Source organism: Dermochelys coriacea, chromosome 5 (genome assembly GCF_009764565.3).
Source record: "Dermochelys coriacea isolate rDerCor1 chromosome 5, rDerCor1.pri.v4, whole genome shotgun sequence".
In the NCBI taxonomy this organism is placed as follows: domain Eukaryota; kingdom Metazoa; phylum Chordata; order Testudines; family Dermochelyidae; genus Dermochelys; species Dermochelys coriacea.
Genome location: NC_050072.1, coordinates 66,447,234 through 66,468,324, shown reverse-complemented (window position 1 = coordinate 66,468,324; position 21,091 = coordinate 66,447,234). Strand labels below are relative to the sequence as shown.

The 21,091-nt window shown below is 40.2% G+C and overlaps 1 protein-coding gene across 23 annotated transcripts in view; it reads right to left on the bottom strand.

Moving 5' to 3' along the window:
- Nucleotides 1–21,091, bottom strand: part of PAM (peptidylglycine alpha-amidating monooxygenase) — a 212,775-nt gene that overhangs the window by 49,887 nt on the left and 141,797 nt on the right. For all 23 annotated transcript variants that reach the window (XM_038401384.2, XM_038401392.2, XM_038401389.2 and 20 more), the window contains 4 exons: nt 20,746–20,822; nt 19,388–19,491; nt 3,563–3,753; nt 1,904–1,975 (listed from right to left, as the gene is read on the bottom strand). In XM_038401384.2, the coding sequence (XP_038257312.1) occupies nt 1,904–1,975; nt 3,563–3,753; nt 19,388–19,491; nt 20,746–20,822 (444 nt within the window). The remainder of the gene's footprint in view (nt 1–1,903; nt 1,976–3,562; nt 3,754–19,387; nt 19,492–20,745; nt 20,823–21,091) is intronic.

Genomic DNA, 21,091 nt, shown 5'->3' with positions numbered 1-21,091 from the left:
GTGCCACAAGTACTCCTTTTCTTTTTTGCGAATACAGACCAACACGGCTGCTACTCTGAAACCTAAAATATTATAGTACTCATTGCTAATGTGGCCATGATCAAGGTACAAGTTGCTTCTCATCGTAAATCTTGTTAGGTGTTTACAAAATGACTGATTTATTTGGTATTGGACTGTAACATCAAATAAGAATGATCAGCCTAAATTTATTACTTTATAAAAATATACATCTGGAATAACTAATGGTGCATCTACTCTGGAGCTAGAAGTGTAATTTTCAGCTCGGGTAGAAATACCTGCGCTAGCTCCGACAGAGCTTGCACATTAAAAAGAGAAGTGTACCTGCAGCAATGCGAGTGGCAGGATGGGCTAGCCGCCCCGAGTATGATCCTATCTAAAGCCCTATGTGTACACACAGGTGGCTAATCGATCTCGTGGCTCATGCCACTGTGGCTATGTTTTAATATTTAGCGCGCAAGCTTGATTGGATTTATTGTGAGGATGTTTCCTTAAGCTGCAAATTACACGGTCAACTCCACTGTAGACATACTTTAAGATGTGTTTTAAATACACAGTTGTAAAAACACGCTTTAGTAATTTAAAGTACTTTTAGTTAAGATGCTCTAAAACTTATGATTTTCTGAATTCCAATTTTTTATTTATTTGTAACTTTTACAAATTTGTAACTGATTTGAATTATTTAACTTTACAAAGTGGTTTTTGTGCATGTGGTAGATTTACCACTTTGGATGAGTTACTCAAAAGCTCTTAGCAACGGTCTAACTCTGTGCCCACTGAAGTCAAAGGAAGTTTTACCATGATCTTCAATGGCATCAGAGTAAGGCTAATGCTGAGTGCACTTTTGAAAATTTCATCCTTTAACTTAAAATTAACTGCAACGGACACTCTTAACTCATTACAATAATCTACCAGTTCCACTTATGTATTACTGTGCACTTCCAAATTGTAAAGACCAGCTAAGTTCAAGTAAAAATGCATCAAACTTCACTGACATCATAGTGGCTCCTTGGGAAAAGTGTAATATCAAGTCAATATTCTTAACAGGTGCACTGGTATTATATCTGGTCCAAATGAACCAGAAATACTGCCAAATTTTAATATACCTCTCAATGTCCGATGTGATACAGTATCTTCTGAGAAGCATTACAAAGGAACAAGGTACACAGCAGCTGTTTTGCAATCCACATATGTGCAATACACTGGTACATATATTTTAAAATTTGTCAATTTAAATATAACAAAGAGGCTCAGTATTAACCTCGTTACAATATACTTAACTCATTATATATTGCATCAATACAAAGCACAAGATAGTACTCCCTTGTACGTATATAGGTTTTCTTCCCATATTATTCCACATTTAGGAATGTAGGATTGCTACACCATTCTTAATTCAATTTTAACTCTTAATTTCCCTGATTTTGTTCAAATGGTTTTCTAATAATAGATCACACAGATTGTTAATTTAAAATATACTTTCATATTAAAGAAATAAAAACATAACAGAATAGTTATTGAATTATCATTCTGCAGGACAACCACCACTCCTGTGAACCCATGCTATGGCACCGTGAACAGACAGATAAATTAGAATGGGGTTACGCAAATTAAACCAGGAACAGGGAAATCTAATGAGATTAAATTGCACTAATGAATTTTACCTGCAAGGCTGGAGACCGGTAATTGACCAATTCCTTCTGAATTATTCATTATATAAAGCACAGCAACATAGTTGTAAAGAATGCATTACATTTTAGATGATAAAAGAAAAGATACAATATTAATACATTAATTCATAATATAATCAGGAGATGGTTTACTGGTGATTTAAGTTAATTAATCTTTTTTTTTTTTTAATATGGTTAGAGTTCATTATACATACCCTGATCCAAAACCTCTTCCTCTTCTCTTTTTGGCTGCTTCAGTGAAGAATCATCATCTGTTTTCTTGGTTTCTAAAGAAGGTTAAGAATATACCAATAATCTCTTTGTATATAGACCGAATTTAACATTTTCCTATACATTTTTTTTTTTAGTGAAGTCAAGCATTTGCTTTCTATACGTTTCTATTGCTCAGGGAAAACAGACAAAGTAGTAGTACAGTAAATGATATACATGTATAAGATTATTAAAACATAATATATTAAGTTTCATACAACTGACCAGTACAATTAAGTATTCTAAAATTAAAGCAGGAAGAGCCAATGACATAACAATATATTACTTTCAGCTCATAGGACGGAAGTGCTTTACAAACATTAAGTTTCACAAAAACTTTAAGAGGTAGATTGGCATTACACCCAGAGGTGAAAGTAAGCCAGTACGCCCCAGCATCCCGGCTTCCCCAGGGGGCAATTTAAAAGGCCTGGGGCTCCCAGCAGTGGATGGAGCCCCAGGCCCTTTAAGTTGCCTCCAGAGCCCCACTGCTGGAGCCTTGGGGTAGTGGCTGCAGGGCCCCGGTAGCTATTTAAAGGGCCTCGAGCTCCCCTGCTTCTACCACCCTGGCCCTTTAAATAGCCATCGGAGCCCCACCACTGCTCCTCCAGGGCTCCAGGGGCTATTTAAAGGGCTGGGGCGGTAGAAGCAGGGGAGCCCTGGGCCCTTTAAACAGCCCCCAGAGCCCTAGGGTGGGGGGAGGCTCCGGGGGCTCTACCTCTGCTGCCCTGGGACCTTTCAATAACCCCCGAGCCCTGGGCTGCTGCTGCTACCCCGGTGGGGGGGGGGAGTGGAGGGGGCACTTACCTTACAGCATGGGCTGGGACTGGCTCTGACCTCCTCAACCCTGCCCCTTCTGGGGGCCAGAGCTGGCCCCAGCGTACCGATAAATCACTCGACTTACTTTCACCCCTGATTTACATCAATTTTAAAAATGTCAGAGAGAGTTTAAAACTACTTTCTATGGAAGACTCTTACTGTATTCATTTGATTTCAGATCAGGACTACAATGAACTGGTAGCTGGAAACAGAACCTAGGATATCCAGCTTCTAGTCTATGTTCTAACCCAGCAGACAACACATCCTCATTTAGGAAGGCTTGACACACAGTCTAGAGCTGGAGCAATGTATGAGAGCGCTCAGGTGTGTGGCAAAACCTTTGGGCTCTCTCATGTCAAACAGCAATAACTAAAAATATCATTGAAGTGATGTACTGGACCACACAGCAAACGGGACAGGGAAACTACAGTACTGAACACTTCTGAATGGGCAATAGAGGATGTGACACTTTGGAAAGACTGAGACACAAATTAGTTGCACAAGCCAGGTAATGTAATGATAAAACTATGGCTGGACCATGGGAGGAAGGAAACCCTGAACAAAGAAGTGGATAAAAGACTAATAAAGCAAACTTCCACAAATCACTGCTACCAATGAATCAGCATTTCTTAACAACTGCATCTCAGACCTATGCATTTCATAAACTTCAAAAGAACATATCTAGATTCTTAAAAAAAAATCCTCAAACAAATTGCATAGTTAAGCATGTCTTTCATAGAACAAACAAAGAGTGAAACCAATTTCAGACTTTTTTTTTTTTTTTTTACCTTCATGATGATGTCCATGTGTCATCATTATCATATCAGACTTGACTGGAATAGGAATATTTGCCTCCTGTGGAATGTTTCTGAACATATCTGGGTTTATATTCTGTGTACAGGTCATGTATGAAACAGCATGTTTGGCCTCCATGTAATACATAATGTAGAAATTGCACATTTCGTCGCTGGCTGTGCCCCTAAAGCAACACAATATAGAATATATTTTTTAAGAGTTAGAGAATAAAATGTGAGCTGTGCATATAGATGTTACCAAATGCAAGAAAAAACACCCATCTATTTTAGTCTGCCAGCAACTGATAAAAAGGTTGCACTGAAGCTCTTTTTAAAAATAGTTCCCAATAAAATATACACCACAGCTTTTCAATACATGTAGCTTCTTTCCATTTACACTGTTGAATACCAGATTGCAGAAATTCCTTAGTCATCCAAGAAAACACTTGAGAATGGTTTGCGTTTTGAATATAAAGAAAGTGGCATTAAGTTAGTAGGGTGTTCAAACTGCCCTTCTCCCATTTTCTTCTCCCAGTCCCCCTTGCATCTCTTGGCATGTTACCATCAACAATGTGCTTGTTTTGTTGAAAGAGGATAACCAAGTATCAACCATCTATTTCACCCCTTAAATATTCTTTGCTGCAGTGTCTTTCAACCTAGATGCTAAGTCTTATTTACAAATTTCCGTTTAATTTTAGTACCTAGCATTCAATGCGATTATCTAATTTTTCCATTTATTGCCAGAAATGAGAGGAGTAATGCAGCACCAGCCAGTTTCACTACATAAAACACCACAAGCATCTCCCAGATCGATAAGAGGGTACTGCAGTCTCTAGAAAAAACTAAATCACAAGCGTCAGAGAAAGCCGCTTGTGTTGTAGGAATGATCCAAAATACAATTCAACAATAACTGTTACTCATGGGCTTGAGGAAGACATGGGCTATTCTGTATTGCTACATAACTCGGTCTTCAAGAGAAATCCACTCAATATGAAGAGCAAGTTTTTCAGAAACAATACTTCATGGTTAAATAAATGACCTATTGTTACATAGGCCTGATTTTTTTCTTCAAGCCACACAGGTTGCTAGATATTTTATTTATAGCTGCGTATTGGTAGATACATTCTTCAGTATTCCTGACAATTCAACAGACAGGCTTTTTAATGAAAGGTTCATAACAAAAGGTGGCTTACATTGAGAAACATTTTTTAATTAGTTTGCACAATTAGCCAGACAGACTACACTCATAAAAAAGGTACGGGGGCGGACTATTAGCTGTTTGCAAAAGACGTCAATGCTGACTTTTCCAGTGGCATCATGAAGCATTGCATTTATGTACCATAGCAACACCACCACCACCAGTAAGAGGAAGAGACAAGAAAAACCGTTCCAAAAGGGGAATTGATTTCTTCATGCTTTGGAAATGTAATGTAGTGTCCCTTGGGGACCACGGAAATCAGCCTCTGTCTTCGCAAGCTCTGCTTAAGCTTTTAAAAATCTTTCACTTCCTCACTATCTAACTCCGATACCTGCCAGTATAATTGCATCCTCTTTAAAACCTAAGTAAAATGATGTGCAACTCAGAAATGGACTCTGGTTCACTTGATAGTGTCAAAACATTTATAAGAAATAAAATGTAATATACTTGACATTATCTAGGAAATAAAGGAAATAATTTATGAATAGTAAGTTTTCGATAATATACTGAAATCCTAAATTCAGACATTCAGAATGAAATTTTCAGTTTCATGAATGAAAACTTTTAATGAATGGAAGAACTGATACAGAGATTCATGTGGCTACCCTAAACACACTGCCTCATGCAGAAGCTTTGATTCCATCACTTGGCTTGCAGAGCCACAATGATCAGAGGGATTTCCAGATCTTATTGTGCAATGTGGACAGGTACAGCTGTAATGAATTCGTAGATTATATGGCCAGTAAGTAGCACACTGATGTAGTTAAAAAATCTCCAACAGCATGCAGGATAGTTTTGCTATAGGCACATATGAATACAGCCCAAGGATGTTTTCTTGCACATCTTTACTTATTTGCTCGACATGTGCATGAAGATTAGAAGGAAGATATGGGTTGCAGTTCAGTTTGTTACTGAGGTTTTGAGCTGTGCTACACATTGTGTGGGAGAGACCTCAATACTGATGCAAAAATGAGATTATAACTTAATGTTTTCTAAGTAATTAAAACTTGTTTTCACCTTTACTGAATATTAAGCTATAGCTAGAAGAATGTTATAGCCAGGATGCTTGGGATTATAGTAATATATATGTGTAGCTAGTTATGTTACAAAATGTTAACGCTGATCAAAGACATTCCAGAAGCTTCCTGCTTCTATCTCCCAAGGATGAGCAAACCTCAAGGGGACAGAGCATATGAAACACTGCAATTTTAAGTAGAGGCCTAATGGTAAAAAGAAATGTAGGGTGTGCTATCAGAGCAACAAATCTAGGTAAACTGGGCTCTACCAAGCCCCTGCCTCTTGCAAGAAAATCTGCTTGTGTTCTTAAAAGTTGTAGAGGAAACACATGTTAAGTTGGAGATGTTTTAAACTTTTGTTTTCTTCTTAAATGTTGAAATGACAGATACCTTAGTGAAATGCATACCTGCAAATATGTTAGCTAAATGCAAAGCTCTTAATGTCATTGCTGTGTAAATAGTAAAATGCTCTATGTACCAACATGGATTCTAGTGACCTTGCTAATCTAAACTAAGAACCATTTACATATAGAAAATTTATAGTGAAAGGTAATTAATTATTGGCAGTGCACAAACAAACCCCTCAACCAACTCCAAAAGACAAGAATCATTCCTCCAAAGAAACAATTCTAAATATTTAAGCTGAAGACTTTGTAAGAGGTATTTAATTTAAAAAGACTGCGCTGAGAACTAAATCCTTTTGTATAAAGAACAGGAGTGTTTGGACTTTTTGAAAATAGAATTTTTTTTTTTCAAATGCTAATAAAATTGAAACTCTATCTCAAAAAATGGACCAAATAAAAAAATTAAAATTAATTTTAAAAGTAATCTGGGTCTTTCTTGCCATAAGAAGAACAGAGACAAGTAAAAGAAATGTTGCATATTCTTTAAACAGATGGCCTACTCAGGTGCTAGAAATGTCATCTAAGCCAAACCAGAAGGCATGAAGCCAATGAAAGAGGAACAGGAACCAATTGAAGGAGGTATGCTTTCCTATAATTTCATGAAAAGAGGAAGAAGGGTTTAACACACTTGAGTGAGCACCTCTCAGACACCATCTACTATCCTGCTCAAACATAGCACTTCACAAGCAAACTGACACACACACACACGACTCCAGAAGAAACCAACCCAATGAAAACCTCCCAAAGACTTCAACATGGACTGGTGAGAGGAAGTTAACAGGGGATTCATTTTAAAGAGGGGTGGTGGAGCCTTCCCAAAAGTAGGGGACCCTCTGCTCCCACCCCTTCCCTTCTTCCCCCCGAGGTCCTGCCCCTGGCCAAGTGAGAAGCCAGAGTGGGGCCGGGAAGCCTGGGCCCCTCCACCTGTCCGGAGAGTGGGGACCTGAGAGCAGCCCCAAGCCCATGTCTTCGCCCTCCAGACTCTCTGCCCAGAGCAGGTGAAGAGTCTGCAGCTCCCCACAGCTCCTTGGGCTCCAGCAGCTGGCCTGGCCAGGGGGCAGGGCCTCATGGGGAAAGGAGTGGCAGGGCAGGCCCTGTGGTAAAAAGTGGGAGGGCCATGGCCCCCTGGTCAGCCCTGTTCTTGCGTCCCTGGTTTTGTAATGATTTTGCTGGAATATTAAAATGCTGTTGTAACTTAAAAGACTGTTTCTCCTGTTAATTAACTAGATTAGACTATATTCTGAAGAGGAAATGGGGCCTAAACATTGATAAACAGAGAAACTGTGTGACATAACTGGACTGAAGATTCCTAATATTCATAATTTACCTGTCTTAGAACAGATCCTTAAATGGCTTATTCTAGGTAACTAATTTAAATATTTTCTTCAGTTTCATAGGATTTAGTTAAGGCTGTGTACTTTCCCCACATATAAACTGTCTGGTTATTTATTAATAAGCAACAGGATCCACTTGCCCCTACACAAACAGTTTTAGGTATCTAATAAGATATTAAAACTGAATTAACTATACTTTGGGGAAATAATATACTTTGGTCTTAATTTACCAGGAGAAAAGCACCCCCAATGATGTCATCTCTGTTAAAGCCTTTCACAGAGAGATATACAGAAGAGATTGTACTGGACGTCACCAGTTTATCTCTTGTATTATATCATTTGTGGTGTTTTGTTTCCTTAATAATTGCGATTATTTCACTTGATCTTGATCAGGGTGTCCCCAAAGGTGACTAAATAGTGGGAGCCATACCCCTGAGTTGGCAGCAAGAGAAACAATTAGTAAGAGCTTGCCTACCATTTCTTGTTTCTTTGGACCAAGTATTTTAAAGAATTTTTTAAATAAAATTATTTGGTGGTCCAACAGTTTAAAATTGCCCTTCCCTTTTCACCCCAAAATATTACATCTTAAGCTGCAAGTGGATTCATAGACAGAGCTATGGGCAAGACTGCTCTTCTCCAGAAAACTATGATCTTTATTTTGGATTTGGAGCCTGCTACATATATGCATATCTGTCACTTTAAGGTTAGGCTAGTGTGCTGTGTGTCATATGGGCCTACTTCTTGACATCAGTATTTGCTCTGAAAAAAAAAAAAAAAAAAAAAAAGCTTTACCTGTATAGTAACCTTCTTTTCATGTTCTCCAAGTTGTGCAGTCCTTATACATACTCCACAGCTGGTGATTGCATGTTGAGTGCACATGTCAGAGCACTTTCTCGTTACCAGTGCCTGTGGGGTGCTGCATGTGCCCTTTGCTCCCTTGTGCACCCAGTGAGGGTATAAAGGGTAGAGTCACTCCTTCAGGTCCTTCACCACTTGCAGAGCTCACAGCTTGTGGACTCTGAAATAGCGGGGATTGGTTGTGGAGAGAGAGTGTGTGTGTGTGTGTGGGGGGGGGGGGGATATATGGATTACACATCTCTAAGAACATCCATTACTTTACAAGGAACCTCTTTTTCTTCTTCTAGTGATAATTTGTATCATATTCCACAGCTGGTGACTCCCAAACAGTAGTCTTTCCTGGATGCAGGTACAAGGAGTTCATGCCAACAGGGACTGAAGCACGGTCTTGCCAAACCCAGGATTGGCCTTGGTTGCTTGCACTAGTGCATAATGCTTTGTGAGCGTGTGTGCAGATGACCAAGTTTCTGACCTGCAAATGTCCCTTATGGGAAGCCGCTAATGCAGCCTGCGCTCTGGTGGAACGCACTAGCTAGTACTCCGGCAGTGGGAGGTGCCACTGCCAGTAAAAAGCATGACTTAATGCACTGGGCTATCCAGCTAGATATTCCTGAGTGGACATTGCCTGCCCCCTAACCCTCTCTCCATAAGCAACAAAAAACCTGGGGGATTTCTGAAAGCACCTAGTCCTGACCAAGTAGGATAGCAAGGCCCTTCTTGCATCCAAGGCATGTAACTGCTGCTCCACCCTTCCCACATGAGGCTTCGGTAAGAATACAGCCATACTGATGGTTTTATTGATATGGAATTTGAATACCACCTTAAGCAGGAGTCTAGGGTGGGATCTCATTGTTCCTATGACTGATAGCGTATGGTGCTCCTGCCATCAAAGTGTGTATTTCTCCCATCTGCCAGGCCAATGTAACTATCAGGAGAAAGACAACTTTCACAGAGAGAGAGAGAGAGAGAGAGAGAGAGAGAGAGAGAGAGAGAGAGAGGAAAATGGACATGTTGCCAATGGCTCAAATGAGACCTCCATGACAGGACCCAGATTGAGGTCCCACACTGAGGCAGGGTACTTAGGTGGTGGAAGGATTCTAGAGATGCCATCCAGGAACCTCTTTGCCACTGAGTGTGAAAAGACAGAGAAGTGGTCAATCAGTGGATGTATGGCCAATATGGCTGTGAGATGAACCAGCAAAGAGTTTAAGGAGAATACTACTGTTTCAAATGATAGAGTGACTCCAGTATATTCTAGATACCTGCCTGGTCCAGGGAAATTCTGACCAACTTCCATTGGTCCAAAAAAAGATATTACTTCATCCACCTTGTCTCTCTCATATCCTGGGACCAACACAACCACAACAACACGGCAAACAACATATTCAAAGTAAAACACACCAGGACAATGCATTTGCTTTAGCTGGGATAAAACCTTTCTTCCTCTTGTTTGAAGGGGGGTTTGGAAGTAATTGACAGTTACCTGGAACAAAATAAAAGAAGCAGGTCACCCCAGCATTAATCTATAAAGGGATCTCAGTGGGGAACTGGGGAAGAGAGCCATTTTGCACCAGAGCACGACAAGGGAGGCTGCTGCAGCAGGAGCATAGAAAGGGGGTGAAGATGCTGCCTGTCTGCCTGCCTGATGGAACACAGATGTTGCCCCAAGAACTCCCAAGGCAAGGGTGAACTAGTGAGGGACACTGTGGTTAGGATGTTTCATTATTTTGGGAGATCTGTAATCTGTACTTTCAATGATTAAATATAGCAGAGCACTAAGATGTTAGACTGGGCTGTCTGACTACTGCATGTCCTCAAGAGAGTTAAACTGTAAACCAGAAGTTTCACACCTTTGGTGTGAAATTGTGGGAGAGGGGTGTGTTTAAGTATTGGGGAGTCTCAAAGGCCAGTGGAGTGCCCAGAATGGCTAGGCAGCTAGATAGCAAGTTCCTACACTTAGATGGGCGTGCCAGATAGGAGGTCTGCACCCAGAGTGTGTGCCTAGGGATGTGAAGATTTGGGTCGTGGTTAGACACCGTTCAGATGCCAGGAGCTTGAAAAGCACAGAGGCTTGGATTCTTCTCACAGCATTCCTAGTGGGTGGCCTGGAAAGGATGCTTCCTAGGATCTGTGCCAACAAGGTCCAGGTTAATTGCTTCCTGCTATTTATCAGTATCTTCTGTATTGAGCTGGGGCATGAGCTCTCTGACAGCATCAACCAGTGAGTGTCCACAAAGTCAGGGGGAAGAGAGTTGAGGGAAAAACCTGCTGTCATTCTTAGTCAGAAGATTTGGTCACCAGGAGAGAGGCTGGGGACACTATGGAGAAGTTGCACAGGACTGAATACCAGGTCTGCCTTGGCATGCTAGGGCCAGTAAGATCACTTTAGCTCTCTCATGCTGGATCTTCTGCAACACCTTTGGGAGCAGCAGAATTGGGGGGGAAAGGGAGGGAAGACATTGTAGAAGAGCGCCTTTATCCAGGGGAAGAAGAATGCATCCAACTAGGACACTGAGCCTCTTCCCCAACTTAAGAAATATCTGTGGCAAACAGGTCTTTGTGTGAGATCCCCCAGGTGCAAAGACCAAGAAGAAACCCTCTCAATGAACTGACCATTCATGATTCCTCATGAAATGTCTTCTCAGATTGTCTGCCACTATGTTGTCCAGCCCTGTCAAGTCAACTGCTAACAAACTGATGTCATGCCTCATGACAAACTTCCATAGTTGCACTGCTTCCTGGCAGGGTCATAATGATCTGGTCCCTCCTTGCTTGCTGAGGTAAAATATTGCAGCCATGTCAGAAATCATCTGGATGGAATAGCCCTGAATGTCCAGCAGGAATAAATCTTCAAGCATTGTGCATAGCCATAGTTCCAGTACGTTTGTTGTGAGGACCTCTCCACCATTGACCACTGGCCCTGGGCCAAATGGTTGTCATATGTGCCTCCCATCCAATCACGGAAGCAACTTTAAGTATGATCCTGGATGGAGGATCTGGAGAAAAATGGGACTCCACTGCAGGAGTTGTGGGGAATCTTTCCACCAGTCCAGGGTTTGAAGGACTAACAGTTAGATGTATACTCGCAAATCCAAATGCTGTCTGCAGCAAGTTGACAGTATTTATGCCTGCAACTGACTAAAGTGGAGCCTTGCCTATGGAGTGTTGAAGGTGCAGGCTGGCTTGAGGCCCATCAGCATGAGGCAGTCTCTTATCTGAGTTTGAGGGTTGGAATGTAGATCAAAGCACAAGTTCTGCAAGGTCCCAAATCTTCTGGGTGGCAGGCAGGCAGGCCAAGCCTTGGTGGCATCCATCACAGTCCCTATGAACACTATTGGTCACGTGGGTGTAAGGGTCAATTTCTTTATGTTCACCAGCAGGCCTAGACATGACAGCATCTTAAATATTATCCTCACACTGGACTGCACCTGGGGCTCTGAGTGACCTCTGACTGGCCACTTTTCAAAGTAGGGAAACACCTAGACACCTATCCTTCTGGATCAGGCCTCCACCACTGCCATTTTGTAAATAATGTGGGTGCTGTTGAGAGCCCAAATGGCAAAACTTGGCACTGGTAGCGACTGTCTCCTAATGCAAACCTCAGGAAGCACTTGTGGGCTCAGTGAATTGTGCTGTGGACATATGAATCCTGAAAGCTGATGGCAGCATACCAGTCCTTCTGATCTAGGGATGGGATGCTAGATGCCATGGATACCATCCGAAATCTGAACCTTTTGATGTAGGTGTTCAGGCCCTTTACGTCCCAGGATAGCTCAAAGTCCTCACTTTTTTGGGGGGGGGGGGGAGAGGGGAAATGAGGAAAATCCTTTTTTCCTTTGCTGCGAGATGACACTATGGCACTGAGAGCTAAGAGGGACTGAACCTCCTGGTGTAAAATGCTCGGAGTGGCTGGGGTGTATACCACCAAGAACCTGATGTGGCCCTAGAGTCTTTAAGTGACCTCATGTTATAAAACAAGGAGCAAACTTCAAAGGGCAGGTCCCTGACTGCAGTGTGTAGCTCCCTTGGAATTCCCAAGGATGAAAGCCACAATGAATGCAACAGCCATTGCCCAGGAGTGTGCATCTGTGGCATTTAAGGCTGTCTGAAGGTCAATTTAGTGTCCAGCTGCCCCTCTGACACCAAAGCCTGGAATTTGCTTCTGTGTTCTCTAAAGTTGCCATTAGTTGTAGAAGACTTATGATCTTACAGTGCAGCCAGTGCCTACTCCGGCACCAGAGCTTCAGATGGAAAGGACAATGCGGTGTTGTCCAGACTGGTGGCTGCTGCTGCCACCGAGCCCCTCATCCTGGGCATGCAGAGATGACTGGTGCTCCTTCAGGTGAGGAGATGCCAACCTACACCTGGAATACACTGGAAAGGCCAAACCCATGGCAAACTGGAACCCACATATGCCATTGGAGACCATGAAGGCTGGTACCAGCTGTTGCAATACTGGTATAGATTGATACTGGGATCATAATGCTCTAGAGGCTGGGCTCCCTTCCCTGGTGTGGACACATGGATTCGGCTGTGGATAAATATGGGCTGAGGATGACAGGCAGCACTTCTCTGAGAGTGGGAGAGTCCTCTCTGGCACTGGTAGCACCAATGGTATCAGTCCCAAGGGGCACAGAGATCTTCCTGCAGGCAACACCAGACCCAGGAAACTGGACCATGGAATTGGCATACGGTACTTGCATTCCTGAAAGGGCCAGGAGATTTCTCTGTGTACATGGGGGAAGCCCTAACTCCCATGCCACTGAGGTGGACTGAGGCTGCAGCCTTGCTTGCGCTGTTGTCAGTGTCTTGTGAGGTGGAGTTGGGCCTGGTACCATGATGTCAGTATGGCTGAGACAGTGCTAGCCGATACCTGCAGCATGTCTGGGTCACCTCAGCTAGTGCTCATCCCGGTGCTCAGTGAGAGCTTTTCCTCAGCTTTGAGGGACCTTTGATAATTGACAACCTAGTTGTCTTATGAGGTTTAATGTCTGAGCCTGGGGAAGGTGTTTTGTGCTTCTTTTCTCTGCTTGGTGTCCAGTCAATCCTGGTGTTTTCTCAGTACTGAGGCTGATTTGTGAGGCACCTTTGGATAATTCTGAAAATGCTTAAGTGCAGACCTTGAATACCTCTGATCCCTGACAGTCTGGAAACCTCAAGACAGGGGTCCACACCAGGATGCATGGACTACTTGAAAAGGAACGTCTTCAGTGAGACTCCCTCAAATTCTGGGTCTGCTTCAAAAAGGACCTGCAGATCATTCACCAGTCCAGAACACGTCTCTTGCTGAAGCAGACGAGATACCGGAATGACTGCTTCACATGAGGGACAGTACTTGAAGGTGACTTGTGGTCTCCCATGTGGAACCAAAGGTGGTACCAGTCTTGTTGGCGGACGGTACTCTTGACAGTCCCGCAAAGACTGACTAGCTAACACTGCCAACTAAATAAAAGAGGTAAGTTGCTCTGAACGGAGCTGTTCCATGGCAGTAAGAAGGACCTGAGGATGCTGGCAGGGGGTGGCTCTGCCCTTTATACTCATCCTGAGTACACAAGGGAATGAAAGGCACCTCCCCACAGGCATTGCTAATTAAAAGATTCTCTGATGCACGCACACAGGATGTGCAATCACCAGCTGTGGAATATGATCTGGACTATCACTTGAAGAACTCTGGTGACAGGCATGGTATAAGAAGCTTGATAGTTCTTTGAGTGACGGTTGGTTGCAAGGACTGCCGGTTGGTTTCCAGACACAGTTTTAAAACTGGTGATCTTGATCTATGAATCTTTGAATACTTTGGGACCAAGCTACTGCACAAAAGTACAACTCTCTACCCATGTTATATTGTAACAGTTAAGAACAGCAATTGATGTCAGGCAATTTTTGAAGAGGTATCCTGTACCTCACCTCAATAAATCTTGGTAATTGTTCTGCAATTGCTCTGTCACTTTCATAATCAGGGCCCACAAATTAACCTTGAATCTGGTCTGTCAGACCCCACATAGACAGATCTTTGGCATATGCAACCAGACCCATCTATTTTCACTGGCAGTTGGGGAAGGGGCAGATTGAGGGATGTCATGAGGAAACTGGGTAGGTTTAAAATTCATAAAGCAAGATGATGTGCAGGAGTTAATATGGTGGGGGGGTAAGTCTTCTTATTCCTCTGGTTGTGTGTATGCCCAATTCTTTTAAAAGTTCCTTGAGCTCTGGGCAGGCACTTTTGTGTCTAATTTTGAATAAATATTGACTAAGGAGTTAATAGAAAAGGAATAGGAAAACTTGTTTCTTCGATAAAATAAAAGTTTCTTTACCATATATAATAGAAGTCTACATAATAGTTACCTTTGTATTCAGATTATTTATACGTCCAAGTGGGGTGCATACTTGGATTTTTTTGTCAAATTCAGCACTCATTAACAGTTAATCATGGAATAAGATTACAAAATAAGGTGCAAGGTAAAGAATATTTTCCATGCTTTCAAACCAGAAGATCTTTTCTTTATATATTTCAACAGAAACATTAAAAAACAAGACCAAGAAATTTGCACTTCGCAGAGGAATGGGTGGTACAACATTTAATGGGAAAAAAGCAACTAGATTCTAAATAACTTAAGTGGGCCAAAAGATGACAAATTCATATAAAAGTAAATAATATAGGAGGAAGGAATCAAACTGAAAAAAAGTGTGATGAACAGGACAATCATCCAGCACATTGATTAGGAAAAAGAGTTTGGAAGTTATTGTAGAAAAATCATTAAAACCATCATTCTGTGCACAGCAGCAGTTAAAAAACATTGAAGAAGATACTAGCATGTATTAGTGGAGGAACAGAATAATAAACCAGAGTTGATACTGTGACAAAGCTCTGTCCTTGCCTCCATGGGTCGCGCATTTCCTGGTGGATTTCGCTAGCCTCAGAGGCTCGCTGTGACCCTCCATGTAACCCTTCTCTCTCTAGAGAAAAGGGTCACAGTCTACTGAGCCATTTTCATCGTAAGCCAGCAAGGGAGGTGAGGAGAAGTTATCCTTCCTTGCACAGTCTCTGTTGTCTCCCAGTCTCAGTTATTAATCAGGGGGAAAAGGTGGGGCGGGGCCCGGGCCCACCCTCTACTCTGGGCTCCAGCCCAGGGACCCTAATAGTATCAGCTATGGTAGCTGACCTTTTAGAAACATCACATGTACAATTCTCTAGGCTACTTCCCCCACAGCAGTCCTCACTTCCTCAAGCTCCACTTCCCCCCTACCTCAGGGTCTCCTTCCTTGTTCTGATATGGTGTGTATTACTCAGTCTCTCCAACAGCACAACTTCCTCCCACAGCTCCTGACATGCACACCCACTGGACTAACTGGGAGGCTTTTAACTAGTTTCAGCCAGCTCCTGATTGGCTTCAGGTGTCCCAATCAACCTAGCATTCTCTCTGTCTTCTGGAAAGTTCTTAATTGACCTCGAGCAGCTGCCATTTCACTTATCCTGGTACCAGGGATTTGTTTAGCTTGGAGCTAATATATCTATCTCCCACTACTTTTCTATAGCCATCTGGCCTTGCCCCGTCATAATACCGAACAAGACATTTGTTTGACGCCAGATGGAATACTGTGTGCAGCCATGAACAGTGTAGAGAGAGATGGGTTAAGTAACATCTTTTATTGGACTAACTTCTGTTAGTGAGAAAGACAAACTTCTTAATTACAGAGAGCTCTTCTTCAGGTCTGGGAAAATGTATTAAACGTGTCACAGCTAAATGCAAGATTGAACAGGCAGTTTAGCATAAGTAGTTAGCACGTATTCTAAGGGACTATTCACAATGAAGTATAAAAATTATTATCACACCCACCTTCTCTAACATCCTGAGACTGACAAGGCTACAACAACATTGCATGAACAATCTAGCACAGCTAAGTCTTTGTTGACTTTAAAGAGGTGAAGAACACCACAATAGTATGACCATATCTGAAGAATCTTTTATGAGTAAAGTTTAATGCAGCTGGAATAAGAGAGGACCCAATGAAAGTTTTCACTGATATGAAAGACTGAATGCCTATTAACAAGAAATTTTTACACAGTTAAAAGAGTCAAGAACTAGGGAACAAAATCTGAATTTTAGATAGAAAATTCCTATTGAATTATTTTTTTAAAGTGTAGTAAGTGGTGTGTGTATGAATTTTTATATATATATATATATATATATATATATATATATATATATATATATATATATATATATATTTGATAGGAAGCATGGGAAACAATGATGATAGTTAAATCTGACACTTTCCATTTTAAGCTTTCAGTTGCTTATAATTTTGCCAAACTAATTGTAGAATGCCTCAGGCTGAATTAGTTTGGAAAATTTCAGCTAAAAGAGGTCAAGAGTTTCTGCGAATGCTCTCCCTGTTGGTGCTCAGGCAGCAAGGAAAAGAAGAATGTAGTCTGACTAGAATGCAGAGGGATGAGGAGTTGGGTCTGGAGAGGTGGGAGGGAAAATGTTAGGAGTATTTGCACTTCCTAACATTTGAGAATTTGACTGTGCCACTGTAACATTTCTTTTAATGTAGGCTTTTGTATGGAAAAATAAGTTAATGGAAAAGGAAAAATAAGTTAATGGTAAAAGCAAACGAAGCCAGAAGAGAAACAGCAAAGGAGCTAGCTCTAGCAGCATTCAGGTTGTTTGACAAATACAGTCCAGTGTGGATAGGACAAAATTTGATTAAACCAAGATAAAATTGTTTCTTTTAGGAATCAATGCAAATTTAGAATTATTATCGTTTGCACAAAGAAACACAATTAAACAAAACAAGATGAACCTTTTCGGCCTTGACTAGGCAATTCACTGTTCATGGAGACAGGGCAACTGCAGAATCAGGGTCTTGTTTTCCAAGATTTTAATAAGGACTGCTAAGCTGTATCTCAAACAGATGTTGTGGGCTTGATGCAGGAATCGCTGCATAAGGTTCTGTGGCCTGAGTTATGCAGTAGGTCAGATTAGATGATCATAATGGTCTCTTTCGGCCTTAAAAGAATCTATAAACATTATATAGCTAAATCAACCATTGGTATTTACTGACAAATATAAATTCCAATTATTTTTGATACATATTTCCTTGTTAAATGATTTTTAAAGCTCAGTACAGGAACAATTGAAATAAAGATACTGCTACCTTATCCATTTTCCAGGAAATAATATGTGTGGCTCAAAGACTTGTTATTAAAATAGTCAAGACTATTTTCAGTTTCATAATGTTTTCATTTGTTTTTAAGAAAGATACGTAATCCATGCATTCTTTATAGTTTAATTGTATTAGTAGTAACTTCACAGATATCGGTGCAATACTCAGTAATGTTAATGGTGGTTCTAATTGTGTGATTTTCATCTAGACTTTTTAATACTTATTATGGTGGTAATTTCCTCTTACCATTGTATCTTTGTGCACTTCCACAAAATGTTTCTGCCTTCTGTGTAACTGCTTAATGTGCATGCGTTTTTGCTCCAGTTTAATGGATGTCAAGTACAAGCCGCATAATGAATTTTTAAGTTTTTTTTTTAATATTAAACATTTAGCATTAGTATCAGGGCATATCTGTTCCCAATATTTATTTCTAGCTTTTATGTGCAGGAAATATTCAAACATTCTCAAACTGAATAATGTTTCGATTTACTGGTTTAAATTTTCATATGCAATAGCAATGGATTTGGAAATTTCTACAGTATGGCTACCTCTGGTTGGACAGATATATACTGAGGAGGGAGGTAATTCCAATGCCTAAACTAAAGGAATTAGCAGAAGTTAACATGAGATTCATATTACTCTTAATCGTTGAAAGGATATTAACACATACAAAAAAATCTTCCCTAGACAAGATATCCTCTTACTACCATTAAAAACTACATTATTGTTCAATAATAGTTTTAAGATTATTCTAAGAAGTGGGGTACATTTTATTCATTGTGGAAGTTTTATATTTCTTTTTTTAAACAATGTTTCAGTTTGTATCTTACATTTGAATATATTTATATTAATTTTGTGAGCTTTATAAAAAAACAGTTTTCCAACATACTCCCTCTCATTTCTCCTTCAGTTGCTGTTACCCACACAAGTACTTTAACTATTTGCTTAAAGAAATATGACTATCAAGTGCTGAACACCAAAATCTGTGCTGAAGTCAAGGGACTTGAGGGTGCTCAGCACACTGCAGGATTAGCCCCTTAAACAGCTGCAGTATCTAACTCCAGAAGTGGAAGACTCAATCTCTACATATCCCTTTTCCTACTGTATCTCACAGAGTGAAGAAAGAATTAATGTTTTAAAAAATGGATCCTCACTTGAGAAGCTAATGTGTATTTTAAAAATAAAAAATATATATAGTAAAATGGACAATTTTGAGTCAAGGCATTATCTCCTGCTGAATAGCACCATTGAAAAATAATAAATAATAAATCATTCAGAAGAAAATTTGAATCTTATTGTCGTCTGTCAGCCTGTACATGCAAGAAAAACTCAGTCTTTTATCCAACAATACTATTTTTCCTTTTTGGTACTTAAGATTTCAAAATGTAACCCAAAATAATAAACTTAGATAATAATTACTCCTGGAAGAAAATCTGTAAGGTGTAATTAATCATGTGCTATGTTGTCCTTAAATTATCTTCAGCCATCAATGCCATCAAGTGACAGAAAATACTTTTAACTTGGGGTTTTTGAAAAAAATACTCCTGTGAAAGAATCCTTTTAGATATACTTCTAAATCAGGTATTTGGCTGAATGGGTTAATTTCAGCAATGTTGTTAGAAGGGGGATTATTTGCCAAAGTACAGGCAATTATGTAGGCCTCAATGGCCTTTTCCTGACCATGTTTATATTCCTAACTGTCTGGGGAGCAAGCCAAACAATTCCAACAGAATTTGTTAGGATACCTTTGAGGGGATCGAAAACATGAATGCATGTTCTACACAACCAGTATAATGGTAAAAGAGGTTTTTTTAATAAAGCAAGTATAAAAATCATACCCTATGTGCGTCTCCGTAGTTCTACCTTCACCAGTGAAAAGACACCTAGCTGCTAAAGTATCACCAAAATTAATGTCCACTGGGTGTTCCACAGGATAAAAGGCCTGAAAGAGAATCCAAGGAAAATGGTGCATTAGAATTAGTGAACACTCTCAATAGATGACGTCCTCTGTATTCTTATTTATCTGTGAATCATTTTCATATATATAATTTCATTCTCTATATTAAAATATATGCACACAAAAATACGAGTCTGAAATTAAAATGCTTTAAAGGTAATCCACAGAACAATTAACATAATTCTACCATGACTAATCAGATTCAGTGAAAGAAAGAACAGAACATAAAACTCCAACAAAATTAAAACTACTTTAAATGCCACACCTCTCTCTCATTGGCTCTCATTACGTGTCTCATGATGGTGACATCAGTTAGCAAAAAACCTTTTGAACACTGTATAGTAGTTCACTGGTGAATAATCAACTGCTTTGTTTGTTTTATTCTCTGGGACAATTTCATAATGTTTTAAAAATGTAAAAATATGTCAAGGATATAAAATAATGAAATATGAATCTTACTCACAAGACTGCTCCCTATATTACTAGATATATGCAAGGCTGTGCTGAGAATGCAGACTGTCAGTGCAGGAGCTATTCTCCTTTGTGAAGAAGGGAGATAGGAAAGGAAAGAGAGCAACTAGGATCCCCTCCCATCTTCTAAGTAACCGAATGGAGAAGTAAAGAGATAAAGGAGAAACTTTCTTCTACTGTTTCTATTTCCTTTCCTGCCAGCTGCCCAGTATGAGGAAAGAAGAATGCTTTTGGCTATTGACACTTGTGCCAATCAATGTGTGTCATAAAAAACACAACATGCTATTACACTTATGTCTACATCATAATTGGGGGGCGAGCTCAGTGGTTTGAGCACTGGCCTGTTAAACCCAGGATTGTGAGTTCAATCCTTGAGGGGGCCATTTAGGGATCTGGGGCAAAAATTGGTCCTGCTTTGAGCAGGGGTTGGACTAGATGACTTTTGAAGTCCCTTCCAACCCTGATATTCTATGATTCTATGATAATATTGCAGCAAAACATAGCAGCATTCGGTAGTGATGGCACAAAATCACATACCAATGAAACATGATGCAAATATGACTGTCACAGTATGATAATTTGGTGGCTCTCCAACTCCATTTGATGAGAAATGTTAATTACATGTTATAGTCTGACAGAATCCTGTAAATTTTAAAAAACACAAGAATATATCGTGGAAAGCTAAAGCAGAAATACATAAAACAAATTTAGACTTTGCTGCTAAGACTTAAATAAGCATAATTAAAAACAAGAAAAAAATAAACAAACCTGTGGTAGTTGCGGACTCTGTCTACCAATCAAGGTCCACTGACCATTTCTCACTCTGTATCCACTTACCACCTTACCTACAATAAATATTTACCCCTGCATGAATGTCAGATGTAATACAAAATATGTTGATTTTCTAAAGTATTTGCTATTTTTCTCTTAAAGATGTATTACTTAAATTAATAGAATGATTTATTAAAGAAAAATATTTTAAACAATTATGTAACTTTTCTGCTCAAGTTTAAATAATGCGGTAAAAGATTTTTGGATCTATATTTAACTCAGATTGTAAGTTAAGGTTGTATAGCATTTTAGTTTTATTAGTTATAAAAGAGAGGCAAATACT